This window comes from Vanessa cardui, chromosome 2, assembly GCF_905220365.1.
Source record: "Vanessa cardui chromosome 2, ilVanCard2.1, whole genome shotgun sequence".
In the NCBI taxonomy this organism is placed as follows: domain Eukaryota; kingdom Metazoa; phylum Arthropoda; class Insecta; order Lepidoptera; family Nymphalidae; genus Vanessa; species Vanessa cardui.
This window is the reverse complement of record NC_061124.1, coordinates 12,894,489-12,917,525: the sequence shown is the minus strand read 5'-3', so window position 1 is coordinate 12,917,525 and position 23,037 is coordinate 12,894,489. Positions and strand designations below refer to the sequence as shown.

Below are 23,037 nucleotides of genomic sequence, written 5' to 3'. Positions count from 1 at the left end.
AAGATGATACATTCCACAGTTACAAATGTATTTTTACAGTATTATTGGTAAATTAAATAAGACAGAAATACAAATATTTTTTTTATTTATAAAATATTTTTTAATATACAATATAATTTTTACAATGTAAACAAATGTCATCTAATATTTTTATGACTCCATAGCGTCACTGTTTGCGACTGGGGCCTGCGTTGATCCGAAACGGTTCATAACTGAAAATATTCAAACATCATATCATATTAAAAATAATGTTAGGGTAAAAAATAAAACATTAAAACTACAGAAATATCATCATGTATCAATGCGTGTAATTTTTATTTGAGATATTAGACCTCTAAAAATCACCAACATTGAGAAACATATGCGTAATATGAAAGAAAAATTCGTTGCCTTACATGTAAAAAAACAGCACTCGCACAATTTTATTTATTACGTTCGTAATTAAATTGCTGAGTGCAGTATTCATTTGATATAAAAAAGTATTATTTACATCAACAACAAATAGTTAATTAGTTTGTATATTCAACGTAACTTACTCAAACTATGTGGTTAGGTTTCTTATCATAGTAGTTATATGCCATAATATCCTAACCTCAAATATAAACTAATTCATTACACTTCTTTCTTTGGACATCTTTGTAAATGGGCTTTGACAGTTCTATTGGTTATATGTTGTGAAGGTTTTGGGTGTATTGTCTGTGGAATTATATTTAAAGTTTATTTTTTATGTCACCTTCTTCATTCGTTGTGAGGTCAACAATCTCGATGAAGCACTCCTTGTTGTCCCCGCCCACCGCCAGCGAGAACGGCGCGTCGGGACACTGGGACGCGCACAACACTTGCCCCACCCTTACAGAACGCTCGCTAATTTGCAGCGGCGATGAACTGAAAAAATATGCAATCTATAATGGTCTGATAAACAGAAGATAAGTATAGTACGACACAACTTAGATGTCGCATCGGCATAATTCGTAAAACCGATCACATCCGAAATAAGTACGCTATCCCAAATTATCAATATTTATTTCTCATGCGAATATGATCTTTACACAAACGTAATAACTTGTATATGACCTAATATATTCGTCAATTTGACACGTCGATTTACACGCACTTGCTTTCTCTGACGCGTGAATCTATAGCGACGTATAGCGTCGAATGGCGCGATAGGGAGCTATTTCTATTGGTTGTGTAAATCGGCAGTAATCGGTTTTATTTTCATTCAATTGCATTTTCCGATGCTACATCTAATTTGTGTCGTACTATAACTTGTTATGTAATGTTAAAACACAGCTAGACAAGCTGTCTGTCCCAAATTCGTAAAGGTGTAATGAGGAATATATTTATTTACAAAAACAAACTGAACTCAATCACAGTGACTACCAATGACATTCTAAGCCACCTAGGACACAAAAACCCAATCGCTGTTTCATAAAAAAACTAGGTCACCTAACATTTATTTACCTCGTTATATCCCACGTTTTGAATTTCTCATCGGAGCCCACCGTTATTAATAAACCAGGAACGTTATCACTTATTATGAGACCTGAAACATATACATAACAATATGGAATACAACATTTATTTCATACGTTCTTTCTATATAAAAATATCATATAATTATACTCTACTATGCCCAAAACCCCTATTGATAGATTTATTTTATACTCAAAATATTTTTTTTAAGTCATAATATTATAAAATCATCATAATAACCAAGTGTCAAGGACTTAATTACAAATATAAATTAAAAATAATTATGCATCAGATACATTCATTCATTGTTCTTAGGTTTAACCTCTTTTGACTGGTTGGTTCATTTCCTCAATTAATAATAATAAAATGGGAACATTTCATAATGCATTAGTCTTACCGGTGACTTCCTTCTGGTGAGCATCTATCGTCCAGAGAGGCTCGTCTTGTCTACAGTCCACATAGGCCACTTTTCCTTCATTGTTACTCATCTGTCAAAAACATATCTTAATAACTACACTATCATTTCAATCTCTAGTTATATATTGACTTTTGTGCATGGGAGTACTATTTCCAATAACAGAATCGTTTTTTTTAATAAAGTATACTTATTGGGAACGACTATAATAAATCATAAAACAGGTATTTTTAATCTGTGCCGCTATTATAAGTGCGATAACGTCTATTGCTCTTTCATTGCCAAATATTTGACAGAACTCTTAGGAATAACAAATGCTATTTTTTATGCCTAACTTAAGCTACGACACCCAGTGACTTAAAGTAATTCAATAGCTAAAGATTTATATAAAGTCTCACGGCGAAGCAGAACGGGTTGTGTGTGTCCCACACGACGCGCTCTATCTCGGGCCCCAGGGCCCACGCGCGGTGTGCGTCCGTCGCGCGACAGTCGGTCACGCGCGCGCGACCGTCGCACGAGCCCGACAGCAGCGTCTGCGCTTCCAACGGGTGAAAGCACAAGGATTGCACCTGCATAATAACATAATACTTAGTGATAACATTTTTCTAAAGATTTAGGTTATGTATAGTCTCAATTTTATCTCAGTTCCAATTTTAATAATATTTTGCATTAACATATCATTACACAAGCCTGCTTGATATTTGAGGTAAAAAAAGCACATTGTAAAATACCTTATCTTCAAAGTAGTCTAACTTTGTGTGCGGAGAGCCTTTATCCAGATCCCACAATAAGACTGTATTGTCAGCTGACCCACTAGCAAGGACGTGACTGGAAATAAAAAATTATTACAATTCTATGGATCATCTTAACATCTTCAATAAGATAATTTAATCAAGTGTGTCAAGATGATCCCCTAAAGCAAGGTAATTGTTATGAACTCACGTAAAGTTTCTGTTCCACGAAAGATCTAGTACAGCCTCCTTGTGTCCTATTCTTTTAGTTTTTTTCTTTTTATTTGGCTTTTTGCCTAGTTTGAATGCTGGTTCCAGGCAATTTTCTATATCTAAATCCCATACTTGGATAACTGGATCCATGCCACCCAATGCACAGAGATTCCCTGGAAGGCAATAATGTTTTAATAAATTTTATTACTTTGAAAACTTTAGTATATATACTTATATAATAGAGCTGGAGTATTTGGTATTTCTGTTGGAATTTACACTAATAACTAAAACAACTATTTGATTAAAAAGAAAACTTCTTGAATTCAAAAGTCTTATTCTGGAGGTAGTTTATAGACTACATTACACCTCCTGAGCACACATTTAAAACAGGTGATGCCCCACGTAGTTTATACTTATCAGGACAGTTTATGATGTAATGGAATAGGATTATTTCTTTGCAAGAGAATCAGAAATTGCATATTTATAGTTGTTGGTAGCTTTTAAGTTGTTCTAAATTTAAATATAAAAAAGTCTACAATCACATTAAAAAACTGGTATGTTAAATATTAAAGTATCAAAATTACCTGGCTGTGGATCTGTTGGGTCATGACTCAACCATTCAATGCAGAGAGGAAACCAGGGTAATATAATATCATGGTGAACATAGAATGATCCCTCTTCCTTATTGAAGACTGTAAGAAAACACTTTAGACTTTAATACAATATAATAATCTATATCAATATTATAAATGTGAAAGTAACTCTATCTGTTGCTCTTTCACTCACAAACCTCTGTCCTAAATTCAATCAAATTTTGTATAAAGCATGCTCTTTTAATATGCAGGGAAAGCCACAGGCAATAAGTAGTATATAAAATATTGTTTTAAATGTAAATTATATTACTCACTATATACTTCTAATACACTAGCATCAGTCTCCACATGTCCTACTAGAAGAAGATTGTCATCTGGTTTAATTATATCGTCCTCTTCATCACTGTCGGGACCCTCTGTCTAAAACGAATATTTAACACTTTTTTACTGTTTTATTTTGGTATTGCTCATTATTTTTTTCCTTTTAACTTACTCGTATTTGGACATTTTCACTGAGATCACCCAAGTTTGGAAGTGTCGCTATAGTCCCAATACCAACTGGATCACCTACAAAAGTATTATGAATATTGTTAACTGCTATCCTTATAATAATATTAAAATACAAAGTTAATTAAAAGTAACTGAATCTAATTTTAAAGTATTATTGATTGTTCAAAGTAAACTATCATGCCTACCAGGGTTGAATGATGAACCTGCAATCTTTGGCTAAAACTCATGTATACTAATCACTGAGCTCTTCTCTGCTCTTATTTTTATACAATTTTTGTATATAGGATTTTAAACTAACATGGTTATTTTTATTATTAAAGTTATTAATTTCGGGATATTTACCATGTTTTTTATTTTTGTTCGGTGGAGCTCGATATTTCGACATTGTCTACGAATGTCTTGTTCACGAGTTCTCGTGGTAAACATGGTAAATATCCCGAAATTAATAACTTTAATAATTTTTGTTTATTCATTAACAATTATCAATATCTATACTATTATACCAAGTAGTGGATATGACTGTGTGTCTTATTACTTTTTCATGGCTAAGCCACTCAAGTAAATTTGGTGAAAATATTTTTTTATACTTAAAACCTATGACCACTGTATTCATTATTAAATAAAACTTACCTCCTCCTTCTTCATCATAATTTTCAAAATTAAATTCGTCATTGGGATCTGCTGGTGGATCTATTACTTGTTCAGCATTTTCAGCCTCTTCGTCACTCTGATCATCGCCATCCTCAGTTAAACTTTAAATTAAGTTTTGTTTACAAAAAAGATAACCCAAATATCTCATAATATTGCGAAAGTTAATAACATTTTTATACAAATATTAAATTCGATACTAACCGTAATTCTGTAGCTGTTTGTTTTATTATTTTCTCCAATTCCTTTTCGGTTAGTTCTATCTACAAAAATATTATTTATAATTAAATTTTTGTATTACGCAGTGAACACATTTTAAAAATATTTTTTACCTTTTCTGGCACAGCTTTTGCTACTCCACGCTTTACAAAATGCATGCATGATACTAAGCTAACAGTTGGTGTCCCTTCTTCTTCCATTTTTATAGTTTAATTATTTTATTTCACTACTACTAATATATAACATTAAAAGTTAGGTTATGCAGTATGTTATTACTGACATTTATACAAAGTTTAAACAGACTATAGTCTATGGGTATGGGACAGACTAAGGATAAAGGAGTGTTAAAAAAATGTCAGTTTTTAAAAAAGCTGAAGACAATTTGAGAAAGCCTTAACCAGCCCAATTTTCAGCATTCAAGTTACTTCCAAGGTAAGTGATTTTGTCAGGAAAGTATCAGTGATATAAGTATGGAGTAGTTGTTATTCACCCAACTTCAAAAATGTTATGACCGATTAAGTTTACTTTAAAAGTAGAAGATTAATAAATATAGAAATCTTTTAAATAATTAACTTTTGATGTAATTAAGGCAAACCAAATTGGTTCAATACATGACAACTGTAATTATCTCCAATTTTTAAATAAATTATTTATGAATACTGAAATTGATGTGGAAACATTTTTGTTAAAACAGACTAAATTACACAATAATCCATTGTGTCGTCTCTCGATTATTTATGTTATCTTTTATTATCAATGTTTTGATTACATAAAAATGTACTTTTTTATTTGTTGTTACAGTTATTGCTTTATCTTGCTGTGCAAATGAAATATATCTAATTACTTACTTTCCCATTACAGAAAAAAATATTTTATACAGGCAGCCCTTGTCATCTAGTGTCATCTCTAGTCTTTGATATAATCAGAAATATATAATCTGTATATTCTGAGTTGCTGCCTGCTGGTAGGTCTTAAGAACATATTTACCCTATTTTTGATAAAATATTTAAAAATAACATTTATTTAGTCGTTTCGAAAATAAGTTGCAGTGTGTATTAATATTTATTAGTTTATTATTAAAGTTAAAAAAGAGAACACAAAATATTTTAGTCCTGTCAAGCATAGACTACGCAAATGTCTAATAGTAGTTCGGTACACCGCACACATAGTGCAGTCGGGATATTGAATTCGAAGTAACATTCAAAGTTATTGCAATAGATTGCCGATTAACGTGACAAACAAATACTATATTCATGTCAAAGATACAATTTTTATTATTTTAAATTTTTATTACGCTTTGTACAACTTCAAGGTTTAATATTAAATTGAAATGACATTTCATTGTTGTTTAGACATAAAACATACAAGGTTTTGAGTGATGCAGGAATATTAAATTAAACATCATAGTTTCATAACAACTTCGTAAATTGTAAGTATTCATATCAAAATATATGCCACTGTTATTTATAAAATATATATTACTAAAATAAATCCTTTTTGTTAGCTTATTTGTCTATGCCTATGTCAAAATATGTCAATAACTCAAAGTCCTTGTCATTACTATGTTTTTATTTCGATAAATATTTAAAATATTACGATTAAGCATTTAGTTAATAAAACATGTATTATTTATGATCAGTTCGCTGCAATGACCGATACAGAGAGTGAGATACAAGCGGAAGCAGAAAACGATTCCATAGAATGTCGCGCGTGTTTGCAAATTATGAACGCGGATTCCGTTTTATACAATATATTCGAGAGCTGGACGCCGCCTTGGGATGGAATGGAAAATAGTATAGCGGAAGACTTGGCGAAAATAGCAAATCTACAGGTAAATGTACACAAATAAACACGACGATAAATACCGTTAATGTTTATATACAATATGAAAATTCATGATATAGAAATATATTTAAATATTTTGTTTGTATTTTCACATTTTTCTTTCCATATTTCTTTCTTTGTGTGGATTTTTTATATAATAATATGCTTGAGATGTTTTTAATTTAATTGTTGAATTATTAGTTGAGTGTTTATTTTCCTACCCTATGTAAAATTGTAAATTCATCTTGCACTTGGCTATAAAGACACTAATATTTACTACTTAGCTGTTGATAAATATATTTGACAGCTTTATATTAATTTTAAACTTTTCTTCAACACAGATATCAGAAACAGACAGACATTCCAAAGTAATATGTGAGACATGCTGCCATTTATTGCTAAATGCATGTAATTTTACTGCGATTGTTAAGAAAAATGATCTAATACTAAGACAGAGGTATGCAGATGATACTACAGAGCATAATTCATCCAACGAAAGAGTCTGGCCTAAACCAATACAAGTAGATAAATCTTTAGCTAGTTCTATGTATGACAATTCTATGAATGTTGAAATTAAACAAGAAGTCCTATCTGATGAAGAGAATGAGTATCCTGCGCTAAACGGCACATATGATACATCTAGAGAAGAAATACCAAACTTAGACATTATTAAAATTGAGCCTGAAGAAATGATTCAACAGCAACCTCTACAGATACAAGTCACAGTGAATGGTAAGGGTTGCTCAAAATAGTACTAATAAATAACTAATCATTAGTCTATGAAAGTCGTAGCATTATGATAAATTTACTGCAGTGCAGATTGTATACAGTTTTGTTTCGATAACTTTTTCATTCATCTCTAAATAAAATACTATAATGTAGAGATATAAATAATTAAATTACAATATGAACATTACTTAGTCTGAAATAGATATATAAATAAAGTAAATAATTAATAAAAGAATGAGTTGTTAAAGTTGATAAGTATATGGTACGTAAAATGTTCGGTATAAAATTTGTGTTGTATAATTTATCGTTACATTGCAGGAAATGTTCCATTGGACCATTTAAATTCTAGTGAGCCACATTTAACAAATGGAAACATTGATAATGGGGATGTGAGTGTTATTTTTTACTATAATTTATTAATTTATTATATATTTTATAAGTCAGCAAACTAAGTGACATTTCTATGGAGAACACATGACTAACGTAAAGTACCTATATCACCATACTATTATGGTAGATTCTTCCAATACAAATGTTTTAATCTATGTTTACCAAATGTTTGTCTGGAGAGGCTATTAAGTAAAGTCAGGTTGATTCAATGATGCTTCTCCTAAATTCCAAATCAATAATATAGGATATTAGTGTGTCTTTTTTGGAACATTATTTGTATATACATAATTTACGATATATTTTCTAGTTCTTTTTAAAATTTCAATCAAAGTTTTAACAGTATTAATAAACTGTGCTTAAGTTTGACTCTACAACATTTACTAATGTATTATGTATTTAAGAAACATTTGGCTAAAGTGTTAAACATTTGTGTATTTTTATTTTAGCATTTGGATGCCCAAGTCAAGGAGGAACCGTTAAGTGAAGAAGACGATGTGGATCCGATACATTCGGATCTGTCACTTGAATGTATGCTTTGTATGAAGGCATTTAATAGTGTTACTGGATTGAAGGTATAGTCTTCAATATTCTTTATTATCATATAAAATTGTATTGTTAAAATCTTTCCAAAAGCTTTTATTGTGTTTGTACTATGTCACAGTGGACTGGTCTGTTGGGACCTGCAATGGTTCTTTACCTTTATTATTATATAAAGGTGAAAATGTTCTATAAAAATCTACTGCTACAATTTGGAATAAAACTTTTTCTTTTTATAAATACCCAGTTTCTTGATATAGTTGATGGATATACTATACAATATTATATTTTTAACACAAACATTTATGCATGGAAGCCAAATATTTGGGGTAAAGATTCTTTTTTAATTTATATTTGTTTTTAGGCTCACGTAATTGCACAACATTCCTACAAGTCGGTGAAACGAAAGTGTAATAACAGCTTGTCACCGGAAAAGAAAAAATGTAAATATATCTGTGCTATATGTAGACGAAGTAAGTGTTGTAGTGCATGATGACTTTGAAAAATTGCTTATGGTTTCAAAAACCATCTGAAACAGACAGAAAAGATGAACTTTACACTTTTAATACATATTTATATTACATATACTCACTATAATGGTCTAATTGTTTATACTCTGAAAGCCTGTGGTCAGTACACTGTATTCATTGCATATTTATAAAAAGTTTGCCCAAAAAAAAATATCCAGAAGAAATATATGATCAATATATAAATTTAATAAGCAGAGATACCTGCTGTCATAATTACTCCTGTGCAAAAGTATAAAATTATATAAATATATAAATAGTTGTACATTTATGTTTCAATTTTTATTCCAATTTCATTACTCTGTTATACAGTGAGATTCAAATAAGAATAATCCATATTGAGCTACATAAAATTTAAAATTTCAAAATGTTTTTTTGCTGACCATACTTTAAAAATGCCTGTGTAAAGGTCTGAAGATATAGACATTTCAATACTTATTTAGACAACAAAAAACGCATGTATTATATTATTACCCAGAGCATGCAAATAAAAAAAAAAAAATCGTATGTCAATTTTTATAATTAACTATTTCAGCATTTACAACATCAACCGACTTGATGGTACACGAAACGTGTCATAATAAAAGCGTGTGCTACGGTTGTAATGAGAGTTTCGACACATTTGCCCAGTTGACAGTGCACAGACGAACATGCAAAGCTTTGTCAAGCAAAGAAGTAACAAAACTCAAAACACTTGATGATGTTTTAAGGTACCTCTTAGAGCCATATCTTTTTTGGTATCTTTTTTTATAGCATGAAAAAAAAGCCATTGTATATAAAATTTAAGATATATACTATTTTTAATTCACAAATAATCACTCACTCAGTTCAAGTGACAAGTGCTATAGTATATTGCTTAAGTAAATTTTTTATTTATAACTTCTTCCAATCAAAGTAGGAATAAAGATAATCAAACCTTACAATAACATATATATATTGTGCCCTGATAATACTTTATGATATATTTTTTATAATACAATACTATTACACTTAAACATTTCTATTCACTTTAATTTTATTTGAAATAGTTTCGGCGACGTTTGAAATGTCATTTTTTTTTTCGCAAATCCACAGAAAATGTCATGTATTATTTGACCAATGATATTGGGTCCTTTGTCTTTTCTCTTATGCATGGAATAAAGACATGGAATATATACTCTACATCATAAATCTACTTACTGTTTGTCCTGCTGAATTTACGCATAATTATTTAAAGTTTCAAAGTAAAAGTATATCACAGAAAATTTAAGTCTTCATAGTTACTTCTTGTATGACAATACAAGTCACATTTTCATACTTAAAATTGTTTATTTTCCAGACCCCAGACAAAAGAGCAGACAAATGAACTCAAGTGTGCACATTGTGAAGAAACATTCTCAGACGTGTACTACATGAATATACATCAAGAAATACATCATTCTAATAGTGAAGAAAATGAGGCTGACGATAAAAATTATATGGAAGTTGATGATGTCGAAAAAGTTTTTACTTCAAGTAAGAAGGCAAAGTTGAGTCATAAATAAAATGAAGTCATCAGTTACAAAAAAAATAATTTAAAAAGTTTGGATATTGAATTAGTTTGAAATAATGCATTGTCATGTATTTTGTTTTGTCAGTAATAAATTTTCAAGATGTTGATGAAGATTTTTTGGTTAAAATAATTTAAGTCTGAAGAAATGACTTTTTTGACTGGTTTTATGATAATTAAAAAGTTGAAACATGATTATAAATAATTCAAATAGATTAAGCTGTCATGAACATTTGTAAAGTATCCATTTTATCATTTCATTGTGTAAATATTTTGTCTTCTGTAATGTATTTTATGTAATGTAGTAATTACAGTTGTTTTGCAACTTAACAAGTGTTTTATTGGTGTTTTCCCTTCATATTTATTGACAAATTGATGTAAAGCCATTATATCAAGTTGATAAAAAATTGTCTATGTCTAAAATTGATTTCTTTAAAAACTAAAGATTTTTTTTATAAAAGCACAGCCCTTCGTTTAAATTATCATCTGTGTACATTGTGGGTCCGAGTGACAAGTTTGTAGGTGAAGTCACAAATGAATTGTGCCTATTTTTATTGGCTAAAAATGATAGCCAATTGTAACGCCTCGCTTTATGTTTTTTTTTTAAGTCAAAGCTATGTTAGCAAAGTTAGTGCTGGATCTGTCTGCAGACCTCGCCGGTGACAACTAGTGACGTGACATGCGATTATCCAATAAGAGAAACCGAAATAACAGAAGAGTAGGATATCACGATAGTAACATGTCGGTAAAAAAAAAAGAATTGTAAAAAATATATTTGTTGCCTTGAGTTTCCCAATATTTATAATTCGTTCAAAATTATAGCATATGTATACCTATTTATAGTTATTTATTTTTCTAAAAAAAAAAAATGAAACACTCAATTGAACAATTAAATAAAATTTATTACACATTATTTACAATCGAGTTTGTTTAAAACAAACATTATGTCATAGAAAATAACCCCTTGATATTATTTGCTTTCACAGATATACTTCGTGGTTAGTTTAAAAAGAATAAGTCGATGTTATTAATACTGTGAATTAAGCTTACTCACACCAAGTGCAAGAAATAAAGATACTATCTTGTAAAAAACATTAAGTACCTACGAATTTAACATTTACTTTAAAAATACAAAAAAACAGGAATGTTTTAGAAAAAGGGAAAATATAAATTCAAAATAAATCCGCTATATACCTGTGCCTTGTATATATTTTAAAAGCAACACTGAATCTAATAAAATATGATGCACCAAACTACAATTTTTCGTGCTGGCAACACATCTAAAGATGATTATGACTAATTCCTGTTTATTTCGTTCAGGATTCGCAGAATGTACAGGAACAAGTTCAATATATCCATGTACAGGTTGATGGTGGCTAAAATATATTCTTCTGGGGAAAGTGTGGTCATCATCTGTTGTGTGTCAAAGATCAAGAAGAGACTGAAGAATATGGCACCGGTGAAGGATAATGCGACTTCGAATGCAGAGCTTTGTAAGAATATTTGGATAAATCCTCCAATGATCAAGACACTGAGACCAGCTACCAATCTGAAATCATGAATTAGTTATTATTTACAGAGTGAGCTTTGACTTGATAGAATTAGTCGTAATCGTTGTATGTGCAGACATAAAGCTTAGAACGTCAAGTTTCCAACTACGCAAAGTCAATAAACCCTTCTTGGGGCAAGGTATCCGTTTCTGTAGTAAAATTTCACAGTTATTTTTAACTTTGCCGTTTCTTGCCCGTTCTACTCAATAGTTTATACTTTTCGTACCGGTAGTAGCTTTACATTTAATTTTCAATACTATATGAGGATTCAAAAATGATTTATATGCCTACTTGCGTAAAGAATATTTACATTTGATTTTGTTTTTTTTTTTAAGTAAAGTGGCACGCTTACGGATAAAAAAAATCGTAAACAGATTTTACCGGCTTCAGAGATATTTTCGGATTGAATTAATTGTTTAAAACAAACATTATGTCATAGAAAATAACCCCTTGATATTATTTGCTTTCACAGATATACTTCGTGGTTAGTTTAAAAAGAATAAGTCGATGTTATTAATACTGTGAATTAAGCTTACTCACACCAAGTGCAAGAAATAAAGATACTATCTTGTAAAAAACATTAAGTACCTACGAATTATAATAAATTAATAACCCTTGCAAGGTCATTGCATCTGTTTTAAATTGATTTCATATAAATAATTATATAAAAATAATTAAAGCATATTTTTCTAGTCTATGAGTTTTTAATTTGTTTGACTCACCCATATCCAACGAAAGAGAAGTCGCGTTTAGTGTTCAGCGTGTAGAGGGTTAGAGCGAACACTACGGTGAAAGTAAGCGCCAAGGCTTGGAGGACCACGAATGTATTGTAGTAGGAGACCACAACGCCAATTGTGTATGCTTGTACTGCAGTCTGGAATAAGAATTTAGTAGGGTTATTTTTTTGTTTGGCTTTTATTTGTGCCAAAAGAGGCACAGAAAAATTCGCCAATGTCAATGGAGATGGATGGAGAAGACACGATAAAGATTGATCGGTATGGTGGAGATATCAATATTTTCAGAAATATTTCACTTTATTTTAGTAGTTGCAATTTTGTCTATGTCCAAAATATTTGACATTTTGCCAGAGAGCTAATATATGTTATAATAAATTAGTATCTAGTATATATACTATATAAAAAAATCAATTAATAATAATATATTTATAGAACAATTCCAAGAAAGTAGACAATACTTTCATACAATTTATTTAAAAGATTAACATCAACGGCTTTTTTGTATTAAACAACACGGAAGCAATCTTCATTGTTGTGAATCTGATGACATTCTATTCAAACACTCGAATGTTCCAAAGTGATTTCGTTCTTTGTCCGCTATGCCTCACTCTCTTTGCGGGAGAGAGATTTAGTTAAACCGTAAAATAGTAAGGCGCATGCGGGATAAAAATTGACATCAATTTCCAGAAATTCGTGTTGTCATTTATTAATTAAATTAATTATTAAAAATAAAATATATATTTAATTAAATCCTATTCTAATTGCTTCATATGTTATATTTTATTAAAATTACTCCATTCATTGTTCATGTTACCATTGAAATAATTGTTAAACTGAATATTATATTAAATAAAATTAAAAAAAATAAAATAATTACTGATTTAAAATTTCGTAGAAAAAAGCACAATAATGTAATTACTTGATATATGAAAACAAGGTACATTTCAACATCAGAAAGGTATCTAATTATGTGTCAATCTATGTAAAAAAACTACAATTTATATATTGAATTATCCAATTTATAAGAAACTTGTTTGAAGTTTTAATGCAAACTTAAAATAGGTTTCCTGTTTTTCCTTGAATGTCTCTATTGTATTTGACAATTTAATTAAAAATGAGTGATTTATTACTGAAAAGTGTCATGAATACTCACAAAAGCCGCCAGAAGATATAAGTTGACAGGATAATCCCTCCTTTTAGCAATCAGAGCGAACAATGTCACCATGCTCAGAATAAATGCAATAAACACCATCCATTCGCTAAAATAAAAAAAACAATTATAAAAATTTCTATTACAAAAGAAAGAAACAAATCTTTACAAATTCACAAGACACAGCATCATCATCATTATACACATTAATATTAATATTTATTAAATAAAATATTAAGATGTTCATAAACTATATTTCAATTCAAATCTTTATTCAAAACATTGATATAATTACTGAAATTATCTGATTTTAAAAGTGTATCTTTTGCTATAACTCCAAGTCCTAATATCTCAACCAATTATTTTGAAATTTTGTATATACATTGACATGGGCATACATTTCTTGTAAGAGGGCATAGGGTCTCCTTGTGGCAAGCAAGAGAAGACATGGCTACAAATTAGTACTACTGTAATAAAAACTACCCAACATATAGATAGAACTTTTAAGCATTGCAGTAGTTAATCTTTATCATAGCAGTATTAAAACAAACTATTCATATTATGGGTTAAGCCCAAGTTCCATACATTTCCTTCCCATTGTCCATTACAATAGAATGTTACAACATGTTATTTTGCAATTTATATTATTACTTATAATTGTTATTCCAGCTATTTATATTTATTTCGTAATTCAATTGTTTCAATAATCAATATAAAATAGTAATGAGTAATCCATGTGAAATATTAATTTGATTTAGACACATTTCATTTGTTAATCAGTCATTGATAAATCATAATTTTGATAGAATAAGTAACACAAATGTGACAAAATTCACAAGCCTAATCATCCATGTTGTAACTTGTGTACATTACGGGAATTTCCATTGGCACCATGTAAGAAAAGCTCTCTAAAATGTAGCAGATTTTGAGTATAATAAAATTCAGTGAAGGCACTTCTATATACCCTCTGGAATTATTACTTACAGTATTCCATTTTTATTTTAATTTAGTCAGAGGCAGGAATAAAGATGTCGTAACATATGAGCATGGTCAATTGGTATCCAGGTTCTACTGCGCTTTATAATAAAAACTTCAATAAAAATCTAACATTGTGTTTATCTCAAAGACTTATAAAAATAGGAAAATGTGACTTTTAAGTATGTTAAGAAGTACTTACTTTTGATGTATGAAACTTTGAACAGGTTTCACAAGTAGAAATACTGCAGCAATAGCCACTGTCGCTAACAGTTGTATTGTAAGCAGACCATACACTTTCCGGACAAATCCCAGGCGAATATCTTTATCAGCGTTCATCACATTGTTACGATATGCAAAATCATCCTAAAAATATAATCAATGGTTAGTTCAAAAACATACGCTAGTAAGGTACCTTAACACATACTAAAAAAATTGATCTTTTTAATAAAGTGACCTATAGTTTTCACAATGCCTGTAGATAATACATGGTGATTTTGTTGTTTGTATTACATGTCTAAGCTTCTATTTATCTTATGTTTTTCAGTGATCTTTAAATTATTTATTATGTTGTTATTTAACATTTGTGAGAGATAGAGAGTCATAGGGAGAGCAGCGGTAAACAACTTTATTTTATACTATGGAATAATGATAATTGAAGTAAAGAAACTAAACAGCGTGTCCAGGAATAATTATTATTTCTTTATTTATGATAAAAACCATGTGCATCTGTTTTCACTATAATTATTCATGTCTATTTAAATAAAGTAAAAGTAATCTTATCAGTGATAATAAACATAAGCTCTGTTTATATTCATGTAGTTCAAAGATTCCTTGAAAATGATGATAGCACAAATATTTCTATAAATATTATAATCTATAATATTTTTACATTATTTTTAACACAGATAATATAATTTAATTTTGTGTAAATCCCCTTAACAACAAATTCTATAATTGAAATTATAAGCGTCATGAATAAAAAAATAATGGATTAAAGAGTATTTTTTAAAGTTATAATCGTTTGTATGTAATCGATTATTTAAAAAAATCGAAATGTGTACTATGAGAAAAGAGTATAAGGATAAACAATACTGTAATGTAAATATTGAAGGCCATGACAAATCGCACCATTTACGTTGGATTAATAAATAGAATATTGTACCTCTATATTATCCTTTCCTCCCAATTCACAGTCCTCTTGAGCATACATTAGGGGTATGCTAGCCATTTTGATCACAATAACTCCTTACAATTGCAACTACAATATTAACTTTCCTGTATGTAAAGAAAATATTTAGATCGTAGGGGTTTCACACGAAAATCTGATAGTGAAAGTGACGTATACTATTACATTTGTTTTAAAACGTCAAAACTGTCAGATCGTCATATGATATATTTGATGTTCAATATTGCCAAGTGAAAAAAAAAGCTTCAAACTAAACTAAGTATTAATCTAAAAAAAAAACCAATAGATAATTACGTTTATCGTTGATACTATTCAATTGGAAATTAACTATTGAATGGAATAGGAGAGCCAGAAAATACCAAATAAAATATTAAATTAGAAGTTAGAAAATATAGATTATAATTTACGTTTAGTAATAAACAATAAAACAAACCAAAATAAGCAGGATAGGGAAATCCCGACACATAAATGTGACCATTAATAAATAGAATCATCGCCACAGATACAAAATAATAGTAGTAGAACTACTATTGTAGAGACAAATGATGGCAGTGGCAACTAGCATTCTTTTAACAAAATAGTAGAGCCTGTAATAGCGTAAATTTCAAGAACTCTTCGGTTGAAAACCAACATATCAATCTCAAGTAACCGTGGAATAATTACTATATTATCAGTAAATCGGCCGTTGAATATAGTCTGTTTATGTTGATTAGACCAATTCAGCGTATTCTCGTTCACGTGTTCCATGTTTGCGAACAGTTGTGTATATTTTCAACTATTGCATATTTTCAGCTATTGAAAGATTGATTGAATTCATCTTGCAGTCTTGGATATGGATAAGCTTGTTATGATTATTTGCTTAAACGTTTTTACATTAATATTTTTTAGTATATTTTATTAAAATATGTAGGTACCTAAACATTAATTTTTTATTTTTATAATTTTGTCATCAGCTCTTCGTTTTTCGACTTGATAATGAATTATTCTACTTTGACGGCATAGTTTATTCGTAAAAAAAACGGACTTATCCCTGACATACATAATCCAACACACTTGCACATACGCAAACGTGAAATTTGGGCAGTGCTTCTCCGAGTTTATATATAGAATCCGGATGATGAAATATTATTTGTAAATAATATTATTACGAATCATAACAAAAATATTTTGAATTATTAATATGATATTATATACAAGAGATTCAAATGAATTAGTTGTTATGTTTAACCATCGTACATTTAGAGTACTATTTTTAGGTAATTTAAAAAAAACCTTAAGCCCAGTTGCGATTTGTATTTGTGTATATAACCTGCCTATGTTCAGTCACATATCGATTCTATGAAGGTATTGGGCGTTGCCACGAAAAGTAAATTTGCACTTACCACTTTATTGACAGCGTGCCCTGATTCAATAGTGGTGGCTTTTACTCTATTTACTTTAGTAAAATATGGGGCAAGTGTCCAAGTATAATTCTGTTTGTAATACATTATTGACCTAAGGTTTAAAGAAAAGTAAAATAATGATATTATTTTTTTTTCATCTTCAGTATTAATAATTATTATTGTTATTCAAATAGTAGTTTATTATTACTTAGGTCTTTAATTTACAAAGGTTATATATCATGTGAGTATTGTTACAAAAGTATAAGAACAATTACTACAATTATTTTATTAAATTGATGCAGAAAAGAAGGTCGGTACAAAGGAGGTCCTACAAATTGTTAAACTATTTTAATAAACTCACTCACTCACATCTCACCCCCAAGTCAAACACGTACAAGTTTTACATTCAAGAACAGTTATATTCTATACATATAAAGATGTATTCATGTATAGTAAGTTATTTAACAAGACACGTTACGTCGATCGATTGATGGCCGGACATTATTTTTACTGGCAATAAAAGTTAACCGTCATCGGGAGCTGTGGAAAGGTCGACGGTTAATTACATTTTTTATAGTGACTACCTTCCAATGCATTAGCAGTTAAGGGTTGGCAGAGATGAAATGATTCAATTTTAATTTAAGTACAAACCCTAAAGGTTTTCTTTCTGTATTTTATTATCTTAAATATAAATCTTAAGTTAATTTATTATATATATTTTTGATAAATTATGGGACAAGTAATTAAACATAGAGGAAAATGTTATTTATAGTAAATTAAAGTAACGTAACAGCCTGTAAATTTCCTACTGCTGAGATAAGGCCTCCTCTTCCATTAAGGAGAGGGTTTGGAACATATTCCACCACGCTGTTCCAATGCGGGTTAGTGGAAAGCACATGTGGCAGAATTTCGATGAAATTAGACACATGCAGGTTTCCTTACGATGTTTACCTTCACAGCCGAGCACGAGATGAATTATAAACAAAAATTAAGCACATATATATATTGGTGCTTGCTTGGGATTGAACCCGAAATCGTCGGTTGAGATGCACGTGTTCTCACCACTGGACCATCTCAGCTCAGAGGAAAATGTAAATTATAAGTACATAATTTTATAATTAAAAAAGATCTACACAGATTAAATAAGTGGTCGCCCGTGGTTTCGCTCGCGTTTAAGGGTATCGTTTGTCACGTGTCAGGCAAAAAAAGTAGTCTATGTCCTTTCTTGGAGTTCAAGTTGCTTCATACCAAATTTCATTAAATTCGTTTCAGCGGTTTAGTCGTGAAAGAGCGACAGACAACAGAGTTACTTTCACATTTATAATAATAATATAGATATCCAAACTATAGTAAATATACATCATACTGCCTTTTGCCTGTGACCTGGGGAAGTACAATCCCAGCGGCGCTTTTATGTTTCTGAACTGCTAGGCACAGTCGTTGTTGAGCTAAGTAGTACAGCCATAAATAAAAATACATTATTAAGCCCAAACCAATCGAAAATTATTCAATATATAAATAATGAAGATTCTTATAACTGCTTAGTATATTCACTGTAATTTAATATTCAAAGTTCCATTTAGAGCTTCATCGATATTCAAAATACTGTTTAATTGCGAGAAAACATGATTATTTTTAAACTCTTGACCAAAGATATCCCGTCATTTTAACGTCAAATGTTGTTTTAATCATTTCTTCCATTGTGTTTAAAATAAAGTATAGATATGTTCAATTCCTTCATGTTAAATGAATTTCGTGTATTTACAAATACAATATATATACCTTTTTTTTCTCTATCTTGTTATATTTATCATACGCATACTAAGACATATTGTACGCACAACTAACTCGTATTTACTAAAGCACGCCCAAAAGTGTCCAAAGCGCCTTCGTGTATAATAAGCTATTAATAAAGAAAAAATAATTGTAGATTTTATCTTGAGACCGTATTTAAATAAAGTTGTTGTTTAAATAAATAATGCACTTGTTTTGATAGCCCTTAAGCATTGCATTCTCACTTTGCACTATCATAAGATATTTAGATAAAGTGTGCACTTGAATGTTTATTTCGAACATTAGAGCGACTGTTCGTTTTATATCATCATTCATCATGTCTTTTTTTATGCTTTTTTATGGTATAGGTTGGCGGACGAGCATATGCGCCACCTGATGGTAAGTGGTCACCATCACCCATAGACAATGACGCTGTAAGAAATATTAAATATTCCTTACATCGTCAATGTGCCACCAACCTTGGAAACTAAGATGTTATGTCCCTTGTGCCTGTAGTTACACTGGCTCGCTCACCCTTCAAACCGGAACACAACAATACTGAGTACTGTTATTTGGCGGTAGAATAACTGGTGAGTGTGTGGTACCTAGCCAGACGGACTTGCACAAAGCCCTACCAATGCTGTATATAATGTACATGAATTTTGAGTAAGCCCATCTGGATATTACTTACTAGGTGTACTATAATATTTTTTCCAATAGTAATATATTATATATAGGATATTTTATTAACATAAAGTATGTCCTAAAATGTGTATATAAGTATGTTTAATTAATTATTTTATTACTGTCATAAACAATAACAATAACTTTAACAAAGTAACTCAACATGCCTTAAACAGTGAACTAATGTCTATGATTTTATCAAAGTTGTTTATAAATTTTAATTTACGAACTGAGCAGTTACAAAAACAGCGGAACAATGAGAGATGGTTTGAGTGTGCGTTTATTACTCAGCAAATATGGCTCTGCTCATACTAAGCTGAATTACTCTACTGAAGCGCCGAGTTATGTATGTAAAGTAGTACATGGATAGCAATATATTTTTTATATTTGCATATATTTTCTGTCTTAAGTAATTTTCTAGGAATGAATCGAAGGTTATTAAATTAAGATCTTAAAGTAAGACTCGTTTATAAGGCTGGAAATCCTAATTTCAACGGTTAAAACACGGAGTTGTAAAACCTTTTTTGTTATACCACTCAAACTCTTAGAAAAACAACCGAAGTACAGCATCTTTATTAACAACTCTCTTCGCTCACCATGAGAGTTAGAGAATAGACTAAACTTGTACTTGCAATAATAACTCATCCGTTATAATTTTATATTCTTATTCTCTTTTCAAAATGGCTGCCGTTATTTGAATGTTGAAACGTCATGTTTAACATTTTTATCATTAGAGTTTATTAATAAATTAGAAATAAATAAATGTGACTGTTCATACCCACAATAGTATATATCACTTTCTATTGTTATGTAGTATTGCTTGCTCCTCGATTGTAAGAAAGATAACAAGCTTGTCAGATCTCCAATTAATTTGTTGCGGAGCTTAAGAGTTGGAACGTTGCCAACTATCTTGATGTTCGATTTATTAGCTAATTTAAGTGAACTCTACGTTATTCAAGACTTATTACTATTACCATATATAATTCTTACCCTACACGCCTAATAGATCAGTACCTTGTATAGTAATACATTTAAAAAAAAGCATGAGATCGGCTGTCACCGAGGCACGGCCTTTTTGGCGCGAAGTTTGGGTGCTTCGGACACACAATTATTCTGTCATTGGCTATTCGTTGTTTAAGTTTAGTTTATTTTAAATTGGGTGTACTTTTCTACTTGCTTTTAGATGCTACAGTTCCTTGTTTATTTTTTACATCTTTGAAATATAATACAATGTTTACGATGCATAAAATTGATATTAATAAAAAATATGTCTGTGGTCATTTTTTTTATATAAATAACAAAAACCGAAATATATTCCTATAAAATTACTACGAGTTCTGATAATATATTAGTGGAATAGAGCAATTTTTCAGAATTAGGATTATAGTAGTTGTACTTAGTTGCATTTTTTTTTCAACATTGTAATTACAAATTAATGATGAGTATCTATATTTTTTCCTCTTAATTTTAAAACATCCTATATACCCCACGCATTATAGTAGTACATTGAGAATACCTTCCTTGTATGTCTTGTATTGTATCGTGACCTGTGATAGTGTCGACTTCCAGCAGCATATAGCATACAAGAGGAATTATAATGAATTAAATAAGACGAAATTATAGAGAACTATAAAATTAGGGTTTCTATTTGTTTCATATGTATATATTCGTATATGTTTCTGTATGTCGTGTATTTAGCATTTATTCGAAAAGATGAATCGTACGTAATCGTACGTAATTATTCTTGTCATGTCTAGTATTTAATATCAAATCACGCTTGGGTTTATTGTATAATTATTTACAAAAAAAAACATAACAATGCACGCTGGCCATTTTCTAGTAATAAATGTCATATTTACTGTTAAAGGTAATACACGAACCTAAAATCGAAATGTATTATATTCAAGGAGGTTTTACAAGCAAATTCGAATAATATGTACTGTAATGTGTAAAGATTTGTATTAAATGTAAGTCTTTTAAATAAATGGGGTCAATGCTGGCTTAAGAGCTATAAAGTAATTATCGATATCGTCTGCTGTAAATACCTGTTAAAAATGTAAAAAACAAATATCTTAAGTTAAACGCTACTTGTTATAAACTTTGCGTAAACGAAAGCAGTTCTCAGTGCATTGAAGATGTTCATTACGCAATTAGTAATTAAAATAAATAAGCATAATGGACCGTAGTACGTTTTAATTGAGTCGAAATTTCCGTGAGCTGTCAGTTTCGAGACTAGCCTTTCGTGACAAGAGTCACAAGGAGGTTATCATGGCAGTGCTCAAGTTCCATTGTCGCAGACGCGACGCCGTCGCGAGAAATTTAATTAGAATTCCCACGAAAATTTTCCCCCATAAAGATGTTCGAGATAAAAGAATTTTGAGAAGCGGCTTGTGGGGTATATTCTAATAGCATTCGTTACGGCTTGTAACTAATGTTTTAAAGTCCCGAAATGAGCAAAGTTCGTCAAGTATCTTATAAATGAGAGAAGTTAGGGCACCAATTAATCGTGATAATAGTCAACACGTTATAATATAATATGATAATTATTGCTATTAAATTTTCAGAAAACATATATGTTATTCATTGGAAGAAAAATGAAAAGAAAAGAAAGTCGTTTCAAAATCAAATAATACCTATTTCGTTTAGCAATGAATTTTTTTTTAGCACAGGTATTTTTTGGTATCGGGTAAGTAATATTTACTTACGGCAAGTTTAGTTCAGATCAGTTGGTGTTGATGGTTCATCTCAGATGTTTTTCTTCGAAACCGTTGGTGATTTATCATAAACGAGTAAAGCTATATTATATATATTTATTAAATTGTTAATTTAATTGATAACATAAAATTTCAGCAGCGTTACTAATGAATTAATTTAAAAAAAAACATATCGGCATTTGCATTGATGACCAAAAAGTACTTAAAAATATAAGATCCAAATTTGCTCAGTGAATAGAGAAAATCTTAACCAAAATATCACCTTTTAAGCATCGGAATCCTGAGGAAATTGTACAAAGTGTTTATCCACTAACTAACACAGGAGAAAGAGAGTAAGTTTTGTTCAGTAGTTTGTACAATAGTACCACAGAGGTTTTATTTTTATCTTACAAAACTTTAAAAAACTATAAATATAACATTCGAATTTTAAAATGTAAGTAAATTTTTCGTACAGTTTAAGAATAATTTCTTTAACGAAGGCCGAACAATTCAGGTAGATCTGTAATTTAAAATGTACCAATTCGCCGCATCGCATTTTAGCGT

At 30.0% G+C, this 23,037-nt stretch overlaps 3 protein-coding genes across 6 annotated transcripts; 1 reads left to right on the top strand and 2 right to left on the bottom strand.

Annotated features, from left to right (window-relative positions):
* Positions 1–76: 76 nt before the first annotated feature.
* On the bottom strand, positions 77–5,122 carry LOC124537075 (periodic tryptophan protein 1 homolog). The gene is made up of 13 exons (XM_047113792.1): positions 4,919–5,122; positions 4,791–4,849; positions 4,569–4,690; positions 3,922–3,995; positions 3,743–3,848; positions 3,420–3,527; positions 2,834–3,008; positions 2,623–2,719; positions 2,290–2,460; positions 1,874–1,964; positions 1,465–1,546; positions 734–885; positions 77–212 (listed from the first exon to the last, which is right to left on the bottom strand). Exons 1-13 carry the CDS (start codon positions 5,003–5,005, stop codon positions 151–153), a joined length of 1,386 nt encoding a protein of 461 aa, XP_046969748.1. The 5' UTR covers positions 5,006–5,122; the 3' UTR covers positions 77–150.
* A 586-nt stretch (positions 5,123–5,708) lies between these two features.
* On the top strand, positions 5,709–10,670 carry LOC124540133 (zinc finger protein 624-like). 4 transcript variants are annotated; one of them, XM_047117589.1, is made up of 9 exons: positions 5,745–5,769; positions 6,118–6,234; positions 6,445–6,636; positions 6,971–7,361; positions 7,677–7,747; positions 8,195–8,320; positions 8,650–8,758; positions 9,348–9,522; positions 10,131–10,670. In XM_047117589.1, exons 3-9 carry the CDS (start codon positions 6,454–6,456, stop codon positions 10,333–10,335), a joined length of 1,260 nt encoding a protein of 419 aa, XP_046973545.1. In that variant the 5' UTR covers positions 5,745–5,769; positions 6,118–6,234; positions 6,445–6,453; the 3' UTR covers positions 10,336–10,670. The 4 variants fall into 4 exon arrangements, with proteins under 4 accessions (XP_046973554.1, XP_046973545.1, XP_046973561.1 ...); XM_047117598.1 differs by lacking the exon at positions 6,118–6,234 and having other exon boundaries at positions 5,709–5,769; XM_047117605.1 differs by lacking the exon at positions 5,745–5,769 and having other exon boundaries at positions 5,788–6,234; positions 8,650–8,728.
* Positions 10,671–11,221: 551 nt separating this feature from the next.
* On the bottom strand, positions 11,222–16,136 carry LOC124540404 (protein lifeguard 4-like). Its single transcript, XM_047117923.1, has 5 exons — positions 15,918–16,136; positions 14,955–15,118; positions 13,781–13,886; positions 12,613–12,764; positions 11,222–11,889 (listed from the first exon to the last, which is right to left on the bottom strand). The coding sequence occupies exons 1-5, from the start codon at positions 15,981–15,983 to the stop codon at positions 11,637–11,639; spliced, it is 741 nt and encodes a 246-aa protein (XP_046973879.1). The 5' UTR covers positions 15,984–16,136; the 3' UTR covers positions 11,222–11,636.
* Positions 16,137–23,037: the final 6,901 nt, after the last annotated feature.

Excerpts from the sequence above, each read along its gene's own strand:
- LOC124537075 (XM_047113792.1), bottom strand. The coding sequence starts at position 5,005 with ATGGAAGAAGAAGGGACACCAACTGTTAGCTTAGTATCATGCATGCAT. Across the intron at positions 3,528-3,742 it reads TAGTGTATTAGAAGTATATA|TCTTCAATAAGGAAGAGGGA; the intron begins GTGAGTAATATA and ends GTTTTCTTACAG. Across the intron at positions 2,720-2,833 it reads TCGTGGAACAGAAACTTTAC|TCACGTCCTTGCTAGTGGGT; the intron begins GTGAGTTCATAA and ends TTTTATTTCCAG.
- LOC124540133 (XM_047117598.1), top strand. The coding sequence starts at position 6,454 with ATGACCGATACAGAGAGTGAGATACAAGCGGAAGCAGAAAACGATTCC. Across the intron at positions 7,362-7,676 it reads GATACAAGTCACAGTGAATG|GAAATGTTCCATTGGACCAT; the intron begins GTAAGGGTTGCT and ends GTTACATTGCAG. Across the intron at positions 7,748-8,194 it reads GAAACATTGATAATGGGGAT|CATTTGGATGCCCAAGTCAA; the intron begins GTGAGTGTTATT and ends TTTTTATTTTAG.
- LOC124540404 (XM_047117923.1), bottom strand. The coding sequence starts at position 15,983 with ATGGCTAGCATACCCCTAATGTATGCTCAAGAGGACTGTGAATTGGGA. Across the intron at positions 15,119-15,917 it reads GAGGAAAGGATAATATAGAG|GATGATTTTGCATATCGTAA; the intron begins GTACAATATTCT and ends TTATATTTTTAG. Across the intron at positions 13,887-14,954 it reads CAAAGTTTCATACATCAAAA|CGAATGGATGGTGTTTATTG; the intron begins GTAAGTACTTCT and ends TTTTTATTTTAG.